This window comes from Python bivittatus, unplaced genomic scaffold, assembly GCF_059951505.1.
Source record: "Python bivittatus isolate LINGU-HERP-01145 unplaced genomic scaffold, Pbiv_v1 ctg000080_np1212, whole genome shotgun sequence".
NCBI classification, from domain to species: Eukaryota; Metazoa; Chordata; class Lepidosauria; order Squamata; family Pythonidae; genus Python; species Python bivittatus.
In genome coordinates, this window is record NW_028277035.1 from 9,619,216 (window position 1) to 9,639,790 (window position 20,575).

General features: G+C 39.2%; 1 protein-coding gene across 1 annotated transcript in view; it reads right to left on the reverse strand.

Moving 5' to 3' along the window:
- Positions 1–20,575, reverse strand: part of USP43 (ubiquitin specific peptidase 43) — a 119,151-nt gene that overhangs the window by 57,594 nt on the left and 40,982 nt on the right. Inside the window, exon 3 of the mRNA XM_088133489.1 lies at positions 12,943–13,049. Within this exon, the coding sequence (XP_087989615.1) occupies positions 12,943–13,049 (107 nt within the window). The remainder of the gene's footprint in view (positions 1–12,942; positions 13,050–20,575) is intronic.

Consider the following 20,575-nt stretch of genomic DNA (forward strand, 5'->3'; position numbering starts at 1 on the left):
CACTTATAAAAATGAAATTAAGCAACAATTAATTAACAGCCTCCAGAGGCTCTCCAAAGCAATTCCGTTTTTAAAAGCTTATGGGCAGCCAGTAATGTGGGTGCTATTCTGGTTTCTAGTGGGAAACGAGTCTGTGGTGCAAGAGTCCTCCGCAAAGCCCACAAGCCTCAGCTCCCCTCACGATATTTTGTGCCTGACCAAAGCATCCTTTTGGATATGTATCAGCAATGAAGCCTCCATTTCAAGGAAAAAATAAAATATCAAAGCTGTACTTCCTCACAGAGACACTTCTTAGCTTTAAATACAGGTGAAGAGGCTGACAGATTTGGGTTTCATCTAAAGGAGGGCAAGTTCCAACCATATTTCCCCTTCATTCCTTTAGGAACCCTCTCACTTCCTCTCCTAGTAATACCTCAAAACTATTTCAGCTCAGAAAAGAGCCTAAGAAATCATCACATTTGTGATATTCCTTGGCTAAGTAGTAGTTGCACCACGATTTTCCGCATTTTCACCTCAGTTTAAAACAGTACAGAAATCTTTTCTTTCCTGATTTTTATTAAACCAACACTTAGACTTTTACCATCTGCTCCTTTCAAAATCATGTGGTATATTAAATGACAATCTTTGAAACTTAAACAGTCAAGGCACCCAACCTCACTTCCCTTCTTGCAAGTGGATTGGCACAATGCGAGGGCATCCACAGATCTCTGGTGCTCCTACATTTTCAAGAATTCTCATGTAATTAACAATTCTAGCCAAAGGGATTTAAGCATCCTAACTTGAATCAGGGTGGATCCAGTAATCTAATTCATCTGCACCAGACCTTAATGAAAACTGAACTGGCTAAGGCAAACTCCAAGTCTGTACCACACTGTCAATCATGCAACACAGTAAATGTTTGTTATTTTACAGCACCATTCAGAAACATGTTACTTTAAAAAATAGATACAAGTTCTGCCAGGAAGAGATTGCCAATTAAAGTTAGAAAGTGGAGGATGAAAAAGGGGAGGGAAAAGGAGAAGAAAAGAAGATACCAATGAAGAGGAAACAACCAGTTTTGAACTTACTAACGTGTTATGAATATCTCTGTCTGAGGTAAGAAGGGTCCAGTTTCAGCTTTCCTATCATAGCAAAGTAACCCCCCCACACTTAAAATCATATTTGAAATTAAATTTTTTCTCAGAGCAGCAGGTACAGCTGTCAACTGAAGGGTCTTAATAAGATGGGCTCACTGGGAGTACTGGTGGCTTAGCAGGAGTGTCTCCAGCAAGATTACATGAGAAATGAAACCTGCTTCCGGACATGAAAATAAAAACATTTCCCAAAATGACAAAGGGAGGAAACAGTGCCAGGTGGGAAAAAGAAACATGCAGGGCTGAATCTATTCCAGAAAAGAGAAGAATGGCTGATTATACAGCTGTAACCTAACTCTAGCCCTATACATCAGAATACAAGGTAGATTAGTTTACCCACTTCTTCAGAAATAGGGGCCCACACAAATATGTAAATGCCCTTGGGAAAAAGTCACTACAGTATGGATAATGCAATTCATGTTGTCTCGTGAATAAAAAGCATCTTTGCTGCTGCTTTTCTATAGCAGTTCTACTACTATCCAATGAAAGTTTCAGGACAGTATTGAAATACATCAATTCACCCAATATTAAAAGGGTTATACAATTTTAATTAGACCAATGACTATAAATCAAGAACAGCAGCAGTGAACATCCAAAGTGAGCCTTTTGCAGCTTAGTTATTTCTTTTATTGACAGGGCTCAGCATTAATTTATGCAAAGAGATCTTTGAAAAAGTGGCAGCTGCTCGAGCCTTCCCATTGAAAAACTTCAGCCAGCGTTAAGAGTGAAAGGGACACATTAAATGAGATGTGGACTGGAACAGTCAATCTCTTTTTCTTTGCTTAAAAACAATGGCATAGAGTTGGGGACCAGAGAAATCTAGATCAGGCCCCAACTGAGTAGGATAGTTTAACCCTCCTCTGCATTTAAATCTAAATTATTAGTCCAGTATGGAAGGGGAAGGAGAGAAAAATTCCAGTAGCAGGTACAAGGTTGTTGAGTCCAAGAGTACTGTCTGCTATTTCAGAACTTGATTTAGAAAAGAAGGACTGCAATCACCTATCAGCCTAGCCAGGACAAATGCCTCTCTTCTCAAAGTTTAAAGCTTACATTTCTTTGTAGCAACCTTTTATTCTATTTATTCAACCTATTCTAACAGTTATATCAAATCATTTTTATTTCTTTTATTTTGCTTTGTCTCACACAAAGAGGCAAAGACAGCAAGGCCCACCGCTATTTCTCAGCAAAGGGAGCCTCAACTTCAAGCTTCTCTTTTTTACCTATAAAAGGGTGAGTTAATAGAGAAAGTTGCTACATATAGGAAATAGGATTTTCATTTTCTATTGGTATGGACAATAGGAATAGTTGTCATCCTCTGTTCAGTAGTCACCAACACATACTAACAGTCCACCTTGCTTCAGTCTGATTGCATCTCAAAGCATACCGATTGAACTAGCTTTGACAGCCTTCAGGTTAAAGAATGATATTTAATTTAATTTTACAGTTTAAAGGTCATCCAACTCCACAACACTTTACAACTTTAAAAGCAAGAACAATAATAAAGAAGCAGAAGTCACAGATAACTTGACAAAATAACCTATAGTGACAAATCCTACAAGAACTCAACACACGCCCTACCCCAAGGCCTGGGAGAATAACCAAGTTTTCAAAACTTTCTGAACATCATCAAGGTGGGAGCCATATGGATCTCGGGGGGGATGCTATTCGAGAGGGCAAGTGCCACAACAGAGAAGGCACATTGCCTAGGTCTTGAAGGTACCAGGAATGTGCCCATTCTGCCCAAACTTAGAGGATGGGCAGAAACTACTGAAATAGATGATTCCTCAAATAATCAGGTCCTCTGTCACGAGGAGTTTTATAGGCACCATCAATCACATCTGGAAGCCAATTGGTAACCAATGCAGCTCATCAAGCAGTGGTGTCACATGGACATACCATAGCATGCCCATTACTGACCGCATGACCGTATTCCAGCTGGAGCTTCCAAACAGTCCATTCATGAAGTGAGTAGGGTATGTGACCATCTGGAGATCTTTCCAATGTAGGAGCTGGTGCAACTGGAACGCTAGATGAATCTGTACAAAGACCCTCTTGGCCATAGCTGACATCTGCTCTTCAAACAAGAGTTCTGAATCTAAGAAGACACCTAGATTTGTGCATCAGTCTTGCACAACTGAAATACCCACCATGATTTGATCTTTTCAGAACTGACCCTGAGTCTGTTTCTTTGCAACCTGACCCACTTGGCTTCCAGATACTAGGACAAGGCATTGATAGCATCAGATTCTACAGATCTCCCCATGGCAGCCTGGTTTCTTTGTGGCCTCTTCTGCAGCTGGACCCACTAGCTTCCACTGGCTGCTGCTTTCTCCAAGTACCACAGAACACTGCCCTGCAGGTTTCTCTAGTCTCCCCACTGCCCTCCACAAGAGTCAGATTAGGTGGTTTCCACAAGCTGCCACTTTCTCCCAGTGCACCTGTTTCCAGCTTTCTCCTGTTGCTGTCTCCCAGTGCTCTGCTCTCCCTTGGCACTATACCAGCTGCTGCTGGCTCCTGCTGGCTCCTGCTCTCACAGGCGCTTTCTTCACCTTGGCCTCTGCCTCCGCCACAGTTTGCACAGGCTTCCAGGACCTTCAAGGGTTTCCTGCGTTTCAATAAGAACCATACTGACCACTCACTGACCAAAAACAAATGCCCAAGGAACTCAAAATCCCCCACAAAATAATAATAAAAACACAAGATAAAAACAACTCCAACTAATATCAAGCATTTCATGATCTGAACAGCTTCTAGATGCCATGATGAAACAAAGTTCATATACAACAGGAACTATGCAGGTAGCATAGGTAGATCTCACTATAAGAATGGTACAGCAGAGTCTGTGGTGATACAATGATGGGATCAGAAAGAATAGGGACAAATATTTTGGCTCACACAGCTGGGAGAGATAGTTAAGAGTACAATGGGAGTTTTCATCTTGCAGCAGCCTTGCATTCCTAGTCCTGCTCTCATTTTTTGAAAATGTCTTTTTTTTAAACTTATATTTATTGAAGATTTTACATAAAGTAAAAGGCAAATCTAAAGAAAAAGATAGAAAAGAAAGAAAAAAGAAAGAAGTACAAGAAAAGAAAAGAAAATTATTTATATTTATTGAAGATTTTACATAAAGTAAAAGGCAAATCTAAAGGAAAAGAAAGAAAGTAAGAAAGAAAGAAAGAAAGAAAGAAAGAAAGAAAGAAAGAAAGAAAGAGGGAGGGAGGGAGGGAGGGAGGGAAGGAAGGAAGGAAGGAATGAAGGAAGGAAGGAAGGAAGGAAGGAAGGAAGGAAGGAAGGAAGGAAGGAAGGAAGGAAGGAAGGAATGCAAGGAAAGAAAAAAAGAAAGAATCATTTTTTGAAAATATCACTGCTGAAATTTGGCCACTTTGCCACTAAATTATGGCAGTAACATTTCAGCCCGTGTCCATGGATTTGGGAAACTCTAAGGGATGGGAATGTGAGAGTTCCAGCTCACAGAGGCCTTGCTGTTCTCTTTCCACCCTTATTTTATCATTTTAGACATGAAATTCACCTCACCTAAAATTAGTCATTCTGCTGTCTAATTTGGCAATACAATCTTACAGTGCTACTTACAACCTGCACATCAGAGATTGCTCTTTTTTCTCTAAGTGTAGATGGGAAAATGCAGAAGATGGTTAAGAAAATGTATAATGTAACACAAAGCAGCTTTTGTGACACTAGAATTCACTGCCATTGATTGGCACTAAATTCAAGACAGATAAAAGAAATACTTCTTTACACAGTGTGTAATTTACTAATTATATCTAATACTCTAATCAAGGAACTACCAAGAAGAAAACCACACCCCCACCAACACTGGCAGGGCAAGCTATTGTATATAAACAGGGAGCAAACCCCACACTTACTCGCACTGTTGATGTTACCTAGCTGGGTAATAAAACGTCCGCAAGCAAACAACCAAGCTCAGAGACCACCAAGGAGGCCACGGTATAATTTACTTTTGTTACATTACAGAGCAACAATAGCCAATGACTCTAGATGGTTCTCAAAGAGAATTCAATACATCCAAGGAAGAGGGGTCAGTCTACCAAAGATTATTTTCATGATAGCTAAATCCATGCTCATAGACAGTATGTCATAGAGTAACAGCTGTGCTTATGTACCTTCCTGATCATTCTGAGAAACAGGTTGCTGGATTAGGCAATATTTAGATTTGATCTAGCGGATCTTTTAATAGATAAATGTCAAAACAGAAGAGTAGTTATTAAGAGTACATGGTGATTTTCAACTTCCAGGGAAGCAATGGAGAACTGAAGACAGCTCTGCTGAGAGTGGAACCGATGACCGTGGCAGAATGAGGAGCCGGTGAACAGACCAGCTTCTTGGAATTCCTCTCTGGACAAGGAGAGGACTTGGGATTATCTATAAGTGCTCCAGACAAAGGCTCCTAACAAGGAGACCATAAAACAGTGCTCTCCAATGGGTTTTGAACTCTGCGAGCTGAGGGATCATCATCTTTGCCTAAGCCATGGTCAGCATCTTCAAAAGAACATTGCATTTCCATCCAGGTAGTCCCCGGGTTAAGATCACCCAGTTTAAGGATAACCCATAGTTAAGAATGAAGTTTACTGTAGCAAAATTTGAGTTAAATACACAATGATTCGAGTTCAATACACAATGGTTCAAGTTCATTACACAATACTGCTTATACAGTATTATACAATAATACTGTTCCGGCTTACATGCAAATTCGACGTAAGGACAGATCTTGGGAATGGAACTTGTTCCTAAACTGGGGACTACCTGTACTTCCTTTCTTAATCATTCTGGAAATTGCTTGTTAACTGCTTTTTGGATATTAGGAACCTTCAGAACAGCAAGTTTTACTACACTGGGTGAGTCTCCTTCATCCCTTAGCAAAATTAGTTTTATACAAGTTTAAGGATTTAACAAATTCTTACTTTGGAATAAACAGCAAAAGGGTGATTAGAACATTGATTTTGGAAAGTTATAAACAGACTGAAGGTCCAGATAGATTTGAAATAAGATTTTGAAATTAAGTATAAGAAACCTTCCTGTGGGAAAATGCTGGTGTTTAGGGGGAAAAAAATAATAATAATAAGATGGGACTTTGAAGGTTGGACACTAGAGGGAACCAGAAAGAACTAAATGTTATAATTAAAGGAGAAAAACAGTTAAATTCAAACTATTAATACAGAATGGACCAAAATACTTTGGATGAATTCAAGGATATTTGGGAACAATGGACTCAGAAGATAAGATTGTCTGTTACTGTAGATAAACGGGATTTAAAAGAGGTTATAGAAGAGGAACATGTGATGGAAGACTTCAGTGAGGAGGTCCAAGGTCATTGGGAGTCGGAAAGGAATCTCAAGCATCTCCTCAGCCTGCAGCCTGAGCATGTGAAAACTAAGAGGATGAGACTGGCACCACCCTAAGGAATTCAGAGTGTTTAGTTGCAGTCATTGGGGGTTAGAGTTAGTCTGGCGAGATTCTGTCTAGTAGGTGTAAGCTAATAAAGTAACTGAACTGTTCCTGAATTGTCCCGCTAAGTTTCTTGGGCTGAACGTGACATAACAAGTTTTACTGGACAAGTCTGAGAATGAGACTGCTTTGAATGTGGATTTAAAAATGACAGATTACAAGAATAATATGGAAAAAGATATTTTACTGGATATACAAATGAAACCAGCTAATGTCTCAGTAACTAAAAGGGAAATACAAATAACAGAGCAGAAGAGTGGTTTTAAGTTTAAAAGTGGTTTAAGCTATTAAGTAGCCAGACATGGGTAACTTTCTTATCTTGGATTTACAGAAGAGACTTGTTAAAGTTTTGAAGGATTTTCTGAGAAGGAACAAAGTGAAAATGAAAAGAAATCAAGTTCTAGGACATTATTTAAAGGGATTAAAGATTAATGTTAAAAATAAAGGGAAGGAATAAAAAGTTGGTTTATTTGATCAAGATTAAAATATATACAGTATATTGATGTTTCTGGTAATCCTGAATGGACTTTTGCTGACCAGGACCAAATGATGAGCCTTTGGGAATTTGTTTATGTATAAGAGATGAGATATGGGAAGAAGAGATCTTTTGCTGTATTATTAGAGAAGGTGATAAGTTACTGAAATAGTTTGTATTTGTCGTAATAAAGGGGGAAGTCACTTCTTTATAAATCTTTTTTCTTTTTCCTTCCTATTTTTTATCTTTTCTATTTTTTTTCTCTGCACTTTCTATTTTTCTTTTCCTTTAATTTGTATTAGTTTTTTATCTTTGTAACTGTAAACATTACTAAAAGTTATTATATATAAAAAAGAGCACATGGTGATTTTCCTTTAAGGCCACTAAAAGAGAAGTCCTGATTAAATAAATCTCCCACAACCACTTCTCTTTCCCATATACTATACCATCTTTTAAAGAAATACTCTAGTAAAGCATATCATGAATATTAAGTAGCCAGTTCACCTCCTCTGCTTTTGCTTTTCTCACATCCTAAATTAAAATCTAACCAAATTCTGAGCCTTGTTTTCCTTTGTTGTGCATCAAAGCCAGTAACCTCTGAGCAAAGCAGCATTGCACATTATAATAGACTGTTTGCACAAAGACAGGCTTTGACGCACAGATTACAAGTTGGCAGACTGAAAATGGAGGCAGGCTTTTTAATAAGTATTAATGAGAAAGGGATTAATTACAGAGCTGGAGAGATCTGACATGCCTAGCATGTCCCTTCGACCAGTCTGGTGGGAAAGGAGCCTTAAGGGGCACATCAGGTCAGCTGTTATGTTAGAGGTTTCTTTGGCAAGAGGAGACCTAAAACTTTTGTTGGCAAAAAGTTGGAGACACTATTGAAGTCTTAGATGAAATTACAATGACCGTGCAGAGGCACTATCCGTGAACAGACTGGCTCAGAATAGGACCTGATTTAAGATGTATGATCCACCAACAAAACGAAACAAAACAAGAAATACAGCAAAAAAACCAGAGCTGCTTCTTAGCTGGTGCAGAATTATACCACTTATCTAGGTAGGGCCCAATTACTTCATTCAAAAAGAAATACAAATTCCATTAAAAAAAAAAAAAGCTTTAAGTATGGAATGGCTACAATATAAGCAAAAAGGCAGCCTCTTGAGGTCCTCAGCTAATTTCACAGGTCCTCTGCAAGAGAAGGAAGGAACTGGAATAAAGAAAGTAAGAAATGTTTTGGCACTGCCAAGTTTGGGTTCAGATTCTGCCCACCCTGCTACATGTTGTACCCTGACAGATTGTCAAGGATGCATAGTAGAAGATTTCCACCATTAGTAGAGAATTGAATTAGACCGCTTTGGAGTTCCCTTCCAAATTTACAATTTTACAATCCACTGAGAGTGAATTAATCATAGTCCATACAACTTTCAAACTTATTGTTACTACTAAACACAGGCAACCTGGTGCTTTCCAGATGTTTTCGACTTCAATTCCATTCAATCTCAGCCAGTATTGTGGTTGATTTCAAGTTTGTTACAAGGATACTGGGAGTTTTTAGTCCAAAATAGTACCAGGTAGCCTATCACTGGCCTAGAAAGTTGTTTATTTTAAAACAACAGTTCTCAGTATGCTGAATTGTATTCATTACAGAGTGTAATTTCACTTTTATTCACTACAGAGCACTGTGATGAGACAGTGACTGCCCTACTAGAGCATTTTTGTCTATCTTTTGTGTGGCTCTAGGTTTCATGCTCCAAAATAACATAGATCCCCTCAAATGAGTCTGATTCAATAATCAGATGGCAAAGCGTTTTCACAGCACATTTACCACATCAGTTCATTTCAATTTCCTGCTCAAAAGTATGTTTTGTTCAAAGAATATAAGAAGGGAAGTGATATGGAGAAAGGGTTTTGGTTTTGGTTTTTTTGAAACTCTTCGCACTGAACATGAAGTTGTTGATAAGGGGCATGTTTGCAGAAAAAAGTAAATTCCCAGCATCTACTCAAGCAAATGTTTGTGGCTGCATTCCTACAGCATAGATACGAGCCACACCAGCCACCCTTTCAAACAGTACAATGGGTTGCCATGGAGATGGCTGCAATGTCACAGTACAGCGAAGCAATGTACGTCTGTGGCTTGAGAAAGAAAGCTAGAGATTGGGAGGCTCATCTGTTTTCCCATAAAGGAGGGTTAATTGGAATTCTCTGCTTGGAAGGCACAATTGCTGCAGGGGATTGGTTCCCAGTATGGTCCAGGCCTGGAGACAGTTTTGCTGAGCTGATAGCATTTTAAGTGACCAATTATTAATAATTAGGAAAATGTTCATCATTATGGCAAGCTTTGTCAGAAGGATGGATGGATGGATGGATGGATGGATGGATGGATGGATGGGAGGGAGGGAGGGAAGGAGGGAAGGAGGGAGGGATTGACTGCTTCTGGTGAATGCAATCTTCTGCAGAAGGTTGGGCCTACCATTGTAAGTATGGCAGGGAAGTTTTGCCTTCATAGCAACAGCATGTACAAATACAAAGATGTATTTTTTCCACAGCAGTGTGCATCTTTGTGTACAGTGTTTTCTGTATATGTGTGTGTATGTCTATCTAGTCACTCTTTTAAGATAATACTTCACATGTCCTATGCAATGGATTCTAGACCTTAAAAGTTTATATTGCATCATCTCCTTTTAAGGTTTCATAAGAAACTCTCTTATTTTCACTGCAGCAGTCTTACACAGCTATCGTTCTTGAAACCACTCCTTTATATCAGACTGCACGTAGGGATACTTCTATTTTTTGTTTAAAAAATAAGTTGGTATATCAAGGAGAAAGTTAGGTTAAACTTCCTTCTGAAATGTTAGTTTTATATTTGTAGAGATTTGTTGTTGTTTTTTCCAAAAAGAGAAGTGCATTCAGGCTATAGTCCTCCACTGCAATCAAAGTAGTATAGGCTAGGCAGAAGCATAACATTTTAGCAAGATCAACCCCCAGAAGTCACTGGCTAATTCTGGCTGAATCCCTCAATGCTTGATTACAACATATCCTCCAAGTCACAGCTGGTTGCATGATCTTCAGCCACATGTCATTAGACTTGTGTTAAATTCATGACCAATTAAGTTCCTCTATTTGCTTTGCAGCTTCTTGAACAACAACCTAGATGTGATAAAACAATCACAAATGGTTATTGTTTCAAGCCTGATATATTTTTAGTCACTAAACTGTATAGATCAGATTTAAAATGTGATAAAGATCCTAAGCTGGACAGCACCCAAAACAGATGGTCTGCAAATGCAACCATGGGTGGTTTATCCATTAACCTCTACAAACAAACTACCATGACAAACAGAACACTGAAGTGGATGGAGTGGTAGACTTTGCCCCAGAGAAAACTGGCTAGTGGTTGATGAAGTGACATCCATAACTGCCCGTAACAGTTCCTAGTGCCAGTCCAAGCTGATTGGAACTCACCTTCTAATGTGAACCACTGAGAATTTCTCACAAATTCCACTCACTTTTCTCAGTGCCTACAGACCTCACTCCTCTATGGCCAAGCTGCATCCCACATGCAATGGGATAAATTTAACCTTGCAGTTTTAACTTTATTATCTCCTGCCTGGACTGCTCTGGCACTTAACCTTTCTTGGTTAAAGAGCTCTGAGATTCCTTCTGGCTCCACAAGAGTAAAAGCTTCATCAGCTTGCATAGGGCACAGAGAACAAATAGTCTAAATGACATTTCTTTCATTCTATGAAGTGGCTTTGCCAGCAGCTGAAACAGTGTTATTGGGCTCCAGTAGGACCAACTCAGCTGAAAGGGTTCCTAGTGTTTTAAAAATGCATACCCTACATGCTTTATTTTAAGCCATCTCTTCCCCAAATTAAAAGCTTTTAGTCACCCTTGAAAAAATTTATCTCATTTGCACCAGATATCATTCCGCATATCTGTTATAGTTCAGGGTACAACAAGCTTCTTAGCTAGCTCTAAGTGCATCCCTGAAGGCAAAGATGCATTATGAACCATCCAGGGTTTTTTTAGGCACCCAAATCTTCTAGTGCCAATAGCAGAATGTTGCTTGCAACATATTTCAGCTTTCAGGAATGGATTGAACAATTTCACCACAGACTTTTATTTTAATGTAAGGAGAAGTAGGGTGTGCTCTCATAGCTAGAACAGGAGACTTATATACTATTTTCCCCAGTGAAAAGAACCCACAGATCATCTTCTGAATTGAATGCAAAAGGAAAAACTCATACAGAAGAGGTAAACAACTGAATCTAGAAAAGCCTCTATAAATTTGCCACAGTTTAGGGAGCTAGTATTTTGCAGCCCAGTTCACTGAGTGTTACTCTGCCTATACGTTTGTTTCTACCTTTTGTATCAGACTTTTTTTAGGAAGAAAAATTACTGTTCTTGTTTCCCCTACCTTCTAATGACTAGAACAAAAATCCAGGATCCTGATTGTGTACTTTGCCTACTTGCTGCCATCCTTGTTCCTCTGAAGGGCAGGACCAAGCCTCACCAAGTTTAGGACACCCAGCTACGGAGGACAGGATGCAACAATGGAAAGATGCAGCCTTTAAAGCATTATCTAGGAGAACAGCCTCATGGTGAGAGTGTCATCATAGTTTGTAACTATAACTATTTCATCTCACTGTCAGAGACACAGATCAGCAGTGTCAACAGCAGGAACCACATGCTAACTGAAGCATTCGTTTACTGTCTCATCCAAAAGGAGACAGCAAGGCCTTCCTTTCCTTCTTTCCAACATCCAATTACTATAATGAAATGTCAATATCTTCAGGACTGTGCTAATACAAGATAGCTTTGACTACCCAAAGTGAGACAGAACTGTATCATGTGCTATTCATTCTGCATTTCCTTTTCCAGGTCCTTCTCTCTCTCACTCAGCTAGGTCATGAAAGGAACATGGAACAATTTTCCCAACAGGCAGCCATCCTGAACTTGGTACCTTCCAGATGTCTTGAACTCTTATATCCAAGAGTCCTAACTGTAAGTATTCCAGGAATTATAGTACAAATATAACCAGGGACCAGGTTAGGGAAGATCAGTACAGTTGGATACATCTTTTATAAAATAATCCAAGCCACATGCTACCATTCCAGTTTTGTTCTTGTATTTTTGCCAGCTGAGAAAGAGCAAATGAAGACAGCAAAACTATACTGGAATTAATTCAGTGTCACTTGTCCAAACACTAGCTTATCTTGAGAATGCTCTGTTCCATTGTTACCCTGAAGGCACCAGGTTAGATTTCACAGCACTGCCAGCTGATAGAAGAGTAACCTTCAATGCCGCCAAACTGAATTTTTGTTTTTCACTCTTCTAAAACATCTCTCTGCAATTTGCAAGGAGTGTTATCTAACCAGTTTGCAAGAACTAGTTGCTATATTTTTTTCTAGGATAGGGAGCCTCTTTGGCCTCTGGCAGAACTTGGCAGCAATCATGCTTAGAAGAGTGAAGGCATCACAGCCCTGCCATCAGCACCTAGTGGAGCCAGCTGAGAAGTGTAGGAACTAAACAAGATGGGCTGCACCCTCTTCGCTGCCTTGAGAACTGAGCTGGAGGAGGGAGAACCTTCATTCTGCTGCAGGAAGCCATCACTTAGTACCTTGATCACTCTGCACCAACACTGCTAGGCTTGTCCCACATCTGGCATGAGCTGGTTCCTGCTTAATTTTAACAATCTGGAATTTGTACCAAGTAAGGTCTTTGGCCTTCTGTCTACCACAGTCTGCCTTAGGGGTGACTTCTAGATGGGCCTCTGTTACAAAAAAAAAAATTGCAGTGAAAGTCTTTAGCAGTAGTACAGGGAAGTCTGTGTTAGTTTCTTACCTGTACTGGGCTTGGAAGTGATTCTGCACAAAGCTTTGGCCCTTGGTAGGCTGAGCAGTTGCCTGAGCACTTCCACTGCTGGAGTTCTCTTCCTGTCCAGATGGTGGCTGTGGAGAAAGCCAAGAGAGAATTTGAATTATGGGGACACCTATCTGTTAGCTCTGAAACTCCTCTCAGCAGAAACTCTTTGCCATCTTAACTAGGCTACCAGATTTGGGCTCCAAATATCTGAATGACCATAAGATAGCAGCAAAGAGTTAGTCTTATGCTACCATTTAGTGGGAAACTGGATTTCTGTACTCCAGATCTGGTAAAACTATCGTTAAAACATCAATTTTAATATGGGCTATTCAATCTCAACAGCTTTGCTTTTCTTCTTCTCTCTTTCTTTCCATTTTTTTTCATGGCTTCATACCTTCTCTCTTTCAATAGGAAAAATCTTGTCTAAAAGAAGGGTGAGATCTAACTAAATGTCATGTTTGCAAACTGTCAATTTAAAAATAATAGGGTTTTTTTTATAGATAGATAGATAGATATATGTCTGTGTATCACACACACAAACACATATCCTGTTCTATGAGTTTGCCAATTTGCCTGAATACATGGTGCAGAAATTCAATTATCAGTTTAAAAATATTCAACAATTTTTTTTCTCTCCATCATGCAATAATAAACAGGCTGAACATTACACGCAAGATGTTGAATAGACCTGTGGTTGGCTAAGATAACTGCCATATTTAGCTATGTGTAGCCCAATATTCATCTTTGCTATGGTTTATGGTTCCATAAATAAGCAACCTCCTTAATATGGCCACACCCAAAGGTAGCCAAAGCCATTTTCTTTTTAATTAATACTTTTTAAACCTTTTTCTTAGATCCCCAAATGTGAAGTGTATCTTCCTAGGTACTGCAAGTTATGGGATTAGTTTTAATCCATTTCTCTATAATGCCTAAATCCTTGGTTAACTCTCATAAAAAACACCTTTGGTGTCCTTTATCAACTTCTAATCTCTTTAGACCATCAAATATCCTCTATTTTCCATTTCCCTCAAGTATATGGTGTGAGTAGTTTCCTCTGTAAAATTAGAAGCTGCCTGTTTTCTCCTATCCCCAGATTTCAAGATTTTGTTGTTGGTATTTTGTTTTGGATCTTGAACCCCAAGATCCACCAATCTCAACCAAGTATAAAAGATAAGATCAAACACATTTTGTTGCACATGCTATAGAGCAGGGGTTCTCAAAGTACGGCCCGTGGGCCGGATAGGGCCCACCAGGGTCATTTATCTGGCCTGCCCGCCTGATTGGCCGCCGCCGCTGTCTGTCAGGTGCACGAGGAGGGAGATCACAGAGCCGGACTATTCTACATGACAGGTATGCTGGGTCCGGTGGCTCTCCGCCTCTCCTCAAACTATAGTCCGGCCCCCCAACATTCTGAGGGACCATGAACTGGCCCCCTGTTTAAAAAGTTTGAGGACCCCTGCTATAGAGGAATGTACTAGAAGGAAGCTAGTAAAAGAAACAAATTACTTTTCCCTATGTCTCAGGAGGAAATATTTGCCTAAAATCCCTTTTTTATTAATAGGATCAATTATATGACTATGAGTAAAAGCAACCTTTTCCACTTGTATCCAGGGCTAGCAGTATTGCTATGCAGCTTCTGCTGCTCCCAAATTATTTCTACACAGTTGACCCTTCTATTTGCAGCAATGAACATATGCGTGTATAAGCCAGCTACCACCATTAAAGTGCTGGCCCATTGGCAGAGGAATTAAGGATACAATCCAGATATTGTGTGTGGCTGCTTCCAGCTATTACTCAGGGTCTGATTTTTTTTCAGGCACCACCGCTACCCTGAAATAGCAATATATGAATTGGGCCTTAGTGAACTCATAAGCCAAGGGCACTGCTGTTCTTCCTGCTAAGACAAAGAAGATTAATGTTTTAATGGGGTTCTCGAACGTAGCAAGATGGAGAGAAAAGAAAGCAGGGCACCATTAATCAGACTATTTGGGCTGTCTGGAAAAGTGCTTTTTTCTCCGTAAAAGTGAAGAAGTGGATGTCTCTTGACATGCAAAGAAAAACAGGCTAGAAGCATAGCAGTTTACTGACTCTAGCAAACAATTTTCTAACACTGCTTATGCTAAAATGGATGTGCACTGATATATTCAGAACAGTTCATAACACTGTAAGCCAATTCTATTTCTGCCACAGCTATATACAGTTGGGCAAAAATTTAGGCATCTCTGGCCAAACTGTATGTTGCCATGAATCTATGTAAGCAGAAGCCAACATAATTTCTACCTGCTACAGAGTTAATCATAACATCTTTCTCCAAATGTAAATACATATTACTTATGTGCTGCTGTTTACAGATTCAAAAAAGAACACTGTGAATATGGCAGGTGCAGAAGTTGAAACACCCTTCCAGTTGACTCAGTGCTACTTTTTTCAACTCATAGTAAAGTTGTTAATAAGACTCCAGAAGGTGATTGACTCATTAGGCCTAGGGTACATTACCCTTGCAAAGAAAACTCCTCAGGTAAACAAATACTCTGACCTTTCTAAACTTTAAAATCTACTTGAGCAACCACAGGGTCCTCTAAACAGGTGCCTGAACACTTAAAAATAAAAATAATTCACTCTTTCTGGAGAAGGCTGTTAAGAAACTCTAAATGCTTTCAGCTAGCAATTTCAACTGAGAAACCTTGTTAGGAAATGGACGTTACTGACTTGGCTAAAAGTATTGGTACCCCTCCACTTTTCCCTCAAAAATCCCAATTTGCTGCAAAAAAGACACAAACAAATGGTATCCACCATTCATTATTCCCTAGTCCATAGAGCAGACACTTCTCTTTGATGTATAACATATTCTTGTAAATAATAAAACAAATTAAAATGGCGCGGACATAATTATTGGTACCTCTTAGAAGTTAAAAGACATTATTGGGTTTTAGCAAACTCTCAGGCAGACTATTTACTTTAATTAGTATCACAGGTGTCTTCAATCACATAATCAGTCACTCAGCCTATTTGAATGGAGAAAAGTATTCAGGCGTTTTTGGTCACTGTGTGCAGCACAATGAAAGTGGACAAGAAAAAGAAAAGCAGAGAGTTGTCGGAAGAGGAAAGGAAGAAGGTAATAGCAAAACGTGGTAAAGGTAAAGGCTACAAAACCATCTCCAAAGAGTTTCATGTTCTTGTGCCCATGGTTGCTAATAGTATCAAGACGTTTAAGGTCTATGGGAACATAGCCAACCTCCCTAGATGTGGCCACAAGAAGAAAATTGATCGCAGACTGAACAGAATGATAGTTTGAATGGTAGAGAAAGAACCAAGGAAAACTCCAAAATGGATCCTGGCTGACCTCCAAGATCAAAGTACAACAATATTAAGTCGCAGCATCCGTTGCTGTCTGACTGAAAGTGGCCTCCATGATAGAAGATTCAGGAAGACCCCCTTCTGAAAGACAGACACAAAAAATCCAGACTGGAGTTTGCATACCGACAAGCCAAAGGCCTTCTGGGAGAATGTCCTTTGGACAGATGAAACAAAATTAGAGCTGTTTGGTAAGTCACAACAATTCTATGTTCACAGAAGAAGAAACAATGCTTTTAAAGAAAATAACACCATCCTACTGTGAAACATGGAGGAGGCTCCATAATGTTATGGAGTTGCTTTGCTGCCTCTGGCACTGGGTGCATTGAAAGTGACCTGCTAAAAAGTTTAGCTGGCACTGGAATAATTGTCCATAGCTCCACAGTTTAACGGAGTGAACAACAATGATCAGCATGAGACAGCTGTCAGAAGGAAACCTTTTCTCCAACCTCACCCCAAAGGTAATGAACTGAAGTATGCAGCAGCAGCAACAACATAAAAACCTGGACAAGCCTGAAATGCTTTAGAACAAGAGTTTTGGACTAATAAAACAAAAAATTGAATTGTCCAGTAACAATCACTCAAAGTATCATTGGGTAAAAAAGGTGAAGCGTTTGAACAAAAGAACGTCTTGCCATCTAATATGCTTTGGGGCTCTGTGGTGGAAGGTAGAATGGATCCAATGAAATATCAACATATTCTAAAAGCTTGTGTCCCATAGCCTCAGAAAATGAAGTTGAAAAGAGGCTGCATATTTCAAGAAGGCAATAATCTGAAACATACCTCCAAATTTACCATGAAATACTTACTGAAAAAAAGATAAAGGTTTGAGAATGGCCTTCAATCTGAATACTGCTGTTAATTGTGGAGAGATCTCAAACATGCAAAAGACCTAAGAATATTTCTGAACTAGAAGAGTTCTGCAAGGAAAGAAGGAAAAAAATTCAAAAGCAAGAACAGTAAGACTCTTAGCTGACTACACGTGTTATAAAGTACCGACTGAATATGTGTCCAAACTTGTGTGCCTGCTACAGTCACTGTTCTTCATTCTGAATCTGTAAACAAGTGCATAGAAAGAAGTTTAACTTTGTACCATGTAGAGGTGGTGTTGGCTTCTATTCCCTTAGGGCAGTGTTGTCCAAACTTGGCCACTTTAAGATGAGTGGACTTCAACTCCCAGAATTCCCCAGCCAGTTGAAGTCCACTCATCTTAAAGTGGCCAAGTTTGGACAACACTGCTTTAGGGACTCATTACAACATATAATTTGATCAGGTGTGCCTAAACTTTGCTTGCATCTGTATGTGGATGCAGACAGGTTCCTTTCTTACATCCATTTAATTCCAGATTGGGAAAACAAGATATATGAATCAAATATTATTTTGCAGTGAGATGACGACTGATCTTTTAGGCCTGGAGTAGAGTGGGTTGGATGTTGGCATAGATGCAATTAACCTATTCTGAGTGAAGCCTATTTTAATGTATCTAAGGCCAAGGCACTTATAAACATTCCATACACCCTTATTTCAATTATATTAGTGCATGTACCAGGTCCCAAAAGCAATGCTGTATTAAGGTTGTATCAAAATAGTAACAGTGCACAAACATGAGCCAACGCACATAGGAGCATTTAAACTGAGATAACATCTGTCTGGATTGTTTACATGGTTAAGTGCTTCACCTACGCCCATCTTGTTTAAATGGCTTTCAGCCTATTCCATATACACACAGCTCACATGTTTACAGCTTCCATGAGATGCATTTAGACTGTATTGAATTCAGCACCCTTCAAAGAATATGGCACCAGCCATGGCCATTCCAGCTGGGAATTCTGGGAGTTGTTGTTCCAATACATATAGTTGCCATCAAGTTGGCGAAGAATGTTTGGTGAAATAAAGCTCAATAACCTATTATTATCCCTAATTATAGGTTCAACTGAAATAGCAATCTCTCTCTTCTAAGATTTCAAGGACTGGGAAGACAAGGAAGATGCACTACATCCTTCTATTTTATAAAATCCTTTAGTTTTAGAATTCCTGTACTGCAGGAATAAACTCAGTCATCAAGTAACTACTTAATGAAACAAGAAAATAAGCTACCTTTACTGATCACAGCAATCTAAAAGGGCCTGTGGAGGTGATGATTTTTGACATAGTACATACCCTAAATTCCAGAGACACAATTTGCTCCTAAGCTCAAAGCAAAATGGTACAGAAAAAAACATTAACAAATGTGCTGGTCACTGACCACACCTAAAAGCCATATAATACATGGCCACAACCCAGTGACATAATATCCTGAGATACCTTATTACTCATAAAATATTCTGAGATACCTTCTACCATAGGATTCTCCAACCTTTTGAGGATTGTCAGCATATTGGAATTTTGTCCATTTATGCCAACACAAACTGGCACAGATAGGTGTAACTAGTCACAGCATATATTTTGCAGAAAGACAAATGGGTGATGCTAAAAAAAAGGAATTTACCCAAGAATCTGATTATAAGGAAGAGATGGAATGTATTGCTTTATTGAATTAGGGATCACTGCTCCCCCAACCATGAACTCTGTTTTTCATACACTGTACTCAAAATACACAAGAGCCATTCCTTCTACGCATCTGTTTCACACAAAGCATCACACAAACATTTCCCCTTCTGTCATGAATTTTCCCATGAAAATGTCCCATTTTCTTTGCAACACCCCACCTCAGCCTCAGTTTTCCCACTTCCTCCTTTTATCATATGAAAGCAAGCCATATCCACTGTATCAAGTCACCCCCAGCTCTGTTCCAGCCTCTCCTTACAAAGTGGAAATGGGGCCTCTCTTGGCTGTTGTTTTTTTTAAATTTTGTTTGCTTTTTGGAGTAGCCAGGAGTCTTTCAATATAAAATACTGATCCTTAGCAACTGTCAGGCTGCATCAACTCAAGCAGGACTGGAAGCACTTAAACTCCCATGGAAATTCAAGAACCTAGAATAAGTAACCTTTATTGGAGAAATTTAGGAAGCCATAAACTGACTGTGTTTCTTTTTCCTTCCTGCCCTGCTTAATGGACCATTTGCACCCCTCTTCTGTTGCCCTCCTCTTCTAAGCAAGCTAGCCTGTTTCTACCTGTCCTTCATTTTTGCAATGGTCAGATTTTTCTATTTTTTTTTTAATTTGCTGTGTGAGAACTAACTCTTACACTAATTCATCATTATTTCCTAAAAATATCTCTGAGACCATATGGAATCTAGTGACTTTTTCTGGAATATAGTTAGCAGGTAGTTGAAAATCAACTCTTTACTTCAAAGCACAGAAAATAATAAAAACAATAGCCAGAACTTTTCCTTTTAGGATTTTTTTTCTTTTCTTGCACTTTTGGCTTTTTTCTTGATTTTCTTCTTTTTCTTTTTTCTTCCTTACTTTATATTAGTTTGTATTCGTTTTTAATCATAGGCATATTAGTGTAGTGGCAATGCAGAAGTCCACTGTATTTCAAGGAGATAGTGACATCTTTTAATTTCTCCTTCATATTAAGAAGGGTATAGAAGTTCAGAGTTGACTTTCAGTCATAATAATGTTTAGCTGACTTGTTTTTCACTTTTTCTTGGGAATAAAGAGAAAGGAGGACCTCAAGGTTATCTGTACAGTTCCCAGGCTGTTAAGTCACATGATGAGCAGGTTCACCATCCAGTCAATGTCAGGTCCTGCAGCCTTGGTACCATGGAAACAAGGTCATGAAGTTTTAGTGCAAGATAGGGATAAAAGACCTAGGTATTGCCTCTTGAGCTTGGAGCTTCGACACAGACCTAGCACTGGGTGCTATGCAACTTGGCTGTCTTGGAGTCTCTCTGCTGTTGTTCCATTGGGGCTCCCAAGAGCTGAAGGGAGATTGGTTATCATCTTGCTTGGTATTTATGCTTTTATATGTTATATGCTTTTATGTTTCTGTTTAATTTGCCTGCTAATTTTAACAATAAAGCTTAAAATCTCCTTATCTGCTAGTGTGCTCCTTGCCTCTGGATCCTAAAGGAACCAATTGTCTTGTACCTTGGCTGAACAATGAGACAGCAAGAACTGTCTGTGAGCATAGCATAGCATAGCATAGCATAGCATAGCATAGCATAGCATAGCATAGCATAGCATAGCATAGCTTATTGTGAGCATTCCATTACTTACTTCCATGCTACAATGATGAACACAGAGTGCTAGAACTATTATTTTTCATGGCTTTCTCAAGAACAGGAGCAGCTAACCAGTCCTCAACCTAGTAT